Source organism: Juglans microcarpa x Juglans regia, chromosome 3D (genome assembly GCF_004785595.1).
Source record: "Juglans microcarpa x Juglans regia isolate MS1-56 chromosome 3D, Jm3101_v1.0, whole genome shotgun sequence".
Taxonomy (NCBI): Eukaryota; Viridiplantae; Streptophyta; class Magnoliopsida; order Fagales; family Juglandaceae; genus Juglans; species Juglans microcarpa x Juglans regia.
Genome location: NC_054598.1, coordinates 33,187,919 through 33,192,292, shown reverse-complemented (window position 1 = coordinate 33,192,292; position 4,374 = coordinate 33,187,919). Strand labels below are relative to the sequence as shown.

The 4,374-nt window shown below is 35.9% G+C and overlaps 1 protein-coding gene across 1 annotated transcript; it reads right to left on the bottom strand.

Annotated features, from left to right (window-relative positions):
* Positions 1–1,058: 1,058 nt before the first annotated feature.
* LOC121255240 (putative wall-associated receptor kinase-like 16) lies at positions 1,059–4,142 on the bottom strand. Its single transcript, XM_041155514.1, has 4 exons — positions 3,975–4,142; positions 3,335–3,893; positions 2,889–3,074; positions 1,059–2,257 (listed from the first exon to the last, which is right to left on the bottom strand). Exons 1-4 carry the CDS (start codon positions 4,140–4,142, stop codon positions 1,059–1,061), a joined length of 2,112 nt encoding a protein of 703 aa, XP_041011448.1.
* Positions 4,143–4,374: the final 232 nt, after the last annotated feature.

Below are 4,374 nucleotides of genomic sequence, written 5' to 3'. Positions count from 1 at the left end.
ATCTCTTCTCAACAGCTTAAACTTTTAGGACAAGAGTTGATTTCACAGAGTGAACGCAAGTATCCATTCAACCATTGGGTACTTGGTCTTAATTAGACCATGGTCAATGGATGATATAACTTTACAATGGACCCACTACTTGTATGCTTCAAGGTTTTGTTTGGATGTTGAGATGAGATTAACTGAGATGAGATGAGAAATCTGTGAATAATAGTAAAATGGTTTGAGTTAAGATGTTTTATGAGATTTTGGAAAAGTAGAAAGAAATGGTTGAATAAAAAATTATAAAGTTAAAATATTGTTAGAATATAATTTTTTAATATAACTTTTGTTTTGGGATTTGAAAAGGTTGAATTGTTTTTTGTGTTTTGTTTAAAAAATTGATAAAGTTGTAATCATTAGATAACAATTAGATGACAAAGTTAAAAATTTGAAATTGAAAAGTATTTATATTTGAGTAGTGTTTAGATGTTGAGATGAGACGAAAGGGGTTAAGAACATCTCAACATCCAAATGCTAAGTCATTACTTGGATGGAGTAAAAGCTATCAAGTTTCATTTTTTTTTCACAAGTTTAGATATAACTTACGTCGATATGGTATAGGATATTGGATCTTCTATTTCATATTTTCAAGGGTTACGTTCGAGACAACAAAAGAAAGCATTATATATATATATTTATATATATATAACAAAGCAAGATAGTTGAGATAAAAGCTTTATATATATACAATATCTAACCAAAATTAACCACTATAGCAGAATGAAAGACAATCTGATTTAAAGCATTCCTTCAAAGGTACACTACAAGAAATCAGAGTTTCTGCAGAGCTCAAAATTGTCACAAATACCTCATATAATCGTTGCATTTATCTACTAGTAATAAAGCCTTGTTACTGAAAATAAATGGAAGGCATGTAGCAAGAAGACTAGTAATGAAGCCTTCTTATGGAAAATAATTGATTTCATCAATTGTATCATATACATACATATGCATATATATATACACACACACACACTGATTGTTGACTAAACTCATCATCTATCATCACCCAATGGTTAATTCACAACTAATTGGTTCCTCATACTGTCAAATCCAAGAGTTGTGCTTGAACTAAAAGAATAGTCTATGTCGACACCAATGCTTAAAGAGTGTGTAGGTGCACTAAGCAAGTATTCATTCTCTTCTGTACAGAGATCAGCCTTTGCCCACGGATGTTTTTCCATAATTCTCAACTCTTCTAGCTCCATTGTGACTTCCTTGATAGTTGGCCTATCCTCCCCTCTTACACTTAAGCACCGTTTTGTAAGATTAGCAACTTCTTTTATTGCATTAATGTTACCGCCACTAACAATTTGATAGTCAAGAATTTGATGTAGGCGATCATCATCTATTGCAGAGTTAAAGTACATTGCCAAACTTCTATCCATTTCAGGCCTATCAAATGAAACTGCTTTCATACCTGTCAATAGCTCGGCCACAACAACACCAAAGCTGTAGACATCACTTTTTTCTATAAGTCGGTTATTATAGAAGTATTCTGGGTCTAAATATCCAAAAGTTCCCTTCACCAATGTAGCTACTTCTGTTTGATCCAAAGGGACCAATATTGAAGTTCCAAAGTCAGCTACTTTTGCTGAATAGTTATCATCTAAAAGTATATTTGCAGGTTTCACATCTCTATGTATAATCGGCACAGAAGTCGAGGAATGCATGTATGCAAGTGCCCCTGTTGTTTCTGTAGCTATCTTCAAACGCTTTTCCCATGAGAATGAGGATGATATGCTTTTGTCATGAATGTGGTTAGAAAGAGTACCATTCGTGATGAATTCATAAACTAGTAATGGCACTTCTGTTTCTAGACAACAACCTAACATCTTAACCACATTTCTATGGTTAATTTGTGTAACACATACCTCATTTATGAATTGCTCAATTTGACTTTGGTCACAAACTTTTGATTTCTTGATAGCAACAACTTTGTTCTCTGGTAATACTCCCTGATAAACAGTTCCATAGCCTCCTTGGCCAAGGATTCTACTCTCATCGTAATTGTTGGTAGCTTTTTCCAATTCCTCCGCACTAAAGATCTTGACAACATCCATAGAAGTTCTATAATTCAAGAGTTTTTGTTGTACCAATAAGCCTCCATTTTGTTGGAAAAATTTCTCTTTTAGCTTGATGAGTTTTCTTCTCTTGAGTCCACAATATATTGAAGAACCTCCCATGAACAATACCAAAAGGCCAATTCTGATAGCTGCGCATATTCAAACATGTTATCTTTGTTTCCACCAATGGTTCAACAAATTAGTGAATCAAATAGGTAACTAGCTAGCTCACGTTAGAGCATGCTAGTGAGAATAGATTCTATGTAGAGCCTGCATGATACATATATGGAAGAATTCCACCAACACAAATATGGCACACCAAAAAGAATGGACTGTTCAAGCACTGTATGCAATACTTTCTGGATGAATCATATCAAGCAAGCCTTTATCCTATCAAGCATCAAAAGTCCAAAAGTCTTCTAGGACTTTGAAATTAAAGAGCAAAATGATGGTGGATTTTTTATTGGAGTACTTGATAGTACATAATTATATTCTATGTCTAGTCTGACATGCAAATATAATTTCTCGAAGCCCATGCATGGGCTGACAAGGAAGTGCCATTTAAGATTGTTTGACATTTGTCTTGCCAACTCTCACATGGCATTCCCGTCAACATTCATTTCAAAATTACGCTGATCCGTTAGCACATGCACAATTTGTGCCCCTAGCTTGGCTCGTTGGTATATATAAGTGAATAGATCAATGACCAAGTACATAAAATATTGGTTAAAAAGTAATTACAAATATATTAATTATATATTATTATACCTACATACTTACTAAGTGGAATAATGATATGAATGCTAGATCTGCCGGCCGAGGCCTTAGGCCTGCATCCTGTTCCTTTTATGATCTTCCCATCGCCTTCGTATCCGTCAAGGCAAGTACATGTGAAATTTCTATCGATGTTGTTGCATGTTGCTGTAGTAACGCACGGTTTCGGAATTGAATCACACTCGTTAATATCTGAAACACAGCAAAAATACAAAAGATCGATGCTTAACAAACCAAATGCATATGATCAGTACATGATTCGAAACTTTGGAACCCATATAAAAAAATAATAATCTAGGATGATCAAACACCACAAAAGCATAATCCCATGATCAGCATGCATATTTCCATAAACTCAAAATTCAGGCAAAGTTTCTTTGAGGTTCATTCTTCATGGATGTTCTTTCATTAAAATTTTGGAGAAGTTTCTTTTAGATGTGCAAAACTCGTACCTTGGCAACCATATTCAACGAGATATGGATTTCCTTCATAACCTTTATTGCACCTGCATCGGTACCCATCCCCGTTTTCGGGATGATAACAATGACTATTCCTTCCACATACGTTCTTGGAATTTTCACATGTTTCTTTACCATTAATCGCCCAATCAAGAACCATTGGGGTCCTCGTGTTAGGCATGTTTCTAAGATAAACAGAGGAGAAATTGAAGCTGCCTTGTTTAGCCACAAAAGCAAAGCTGCATGGATTGAATTTGGATACTCTTGTGTGATTGTTATAGCTACGTGCATCCAAAGTAAAGTTCTTCAATCCTTTTGGGATATCAACTTGGCAACACCCAATCCCAGAGCATGACCCATTGATTACATTCTTGGGACTTCGACATATAGACATGCAGCCTATGGAGAAGCGTTCATTGTTCCGGTAAGCATTGAGGTAGGCGTAAGTGTCGCAGCCAACGGCCACGAACTTGTTTTTGGTGTTGGAAATTGTGAAAGCAGGGACTCGGAGAGAGGGATTGTTGTTATACCCAAGCACACCACTCGAGTTTTCCTAACACTGACGGGATATATACATCAAGATGTCAAGCTCGCCGTCGATGGAAATGTTTGTGACAACCAGATTTTTACCGACCACTGGTTGGGGACGGCCGGACGAATCGTTACTACAATTAATGCGAAAATATTGATTTAGGTAGCAATCTTCAGTAATACCAAATGGATATGGAATCTTAACATCTCCACACTGATCCTGGCAGTGAGGCCTCTTGGCTATTGGAAATGCTACTACTGCAGCTGCCATTCCCGACAGTAACACAAAAACACACATCACTTGCATGAATATCCAGCTCAAACCCATTGCTCCCTGAACTGTTTCCCAGGAGAGGATTCAAGTACTCTTTTGTTTTTTTTTTTCTTTGGTCTGTTGCAAAACTTTGATAGATCATCTGCAAGCTGATATATATTTTTATCGGATGGAGGCATATGGAAGGAAGAGAAGACCATTATAGTTATGAAAAAGAAAAAATTAAAAT

Bases quoted from the DNA above. Each gene is read 5' to 3' on its own strand.
- LOC121255240 (XM_041155514.1), bottom strand. From the start codon at position 4,142: ATGGCAGCTGCAGTAGTAGCATTTCCAATAGCCAAGAGGCCTCACTGC. The intron at 3,075-3,334 runs GTACGAGTTTTG...GCTGTGTTTCAG, and splicing joins CGTTGAATATGGTTGCCAAG to ATATTAACGAGTGTGATTCA. The intron at 2,258-2,888 runs GTAAGTATGTAG...GAATATGCGCAG, and splicing joins TCATATCATTATTCCACTTA to CTATCAGAATTGGCCTTTTG.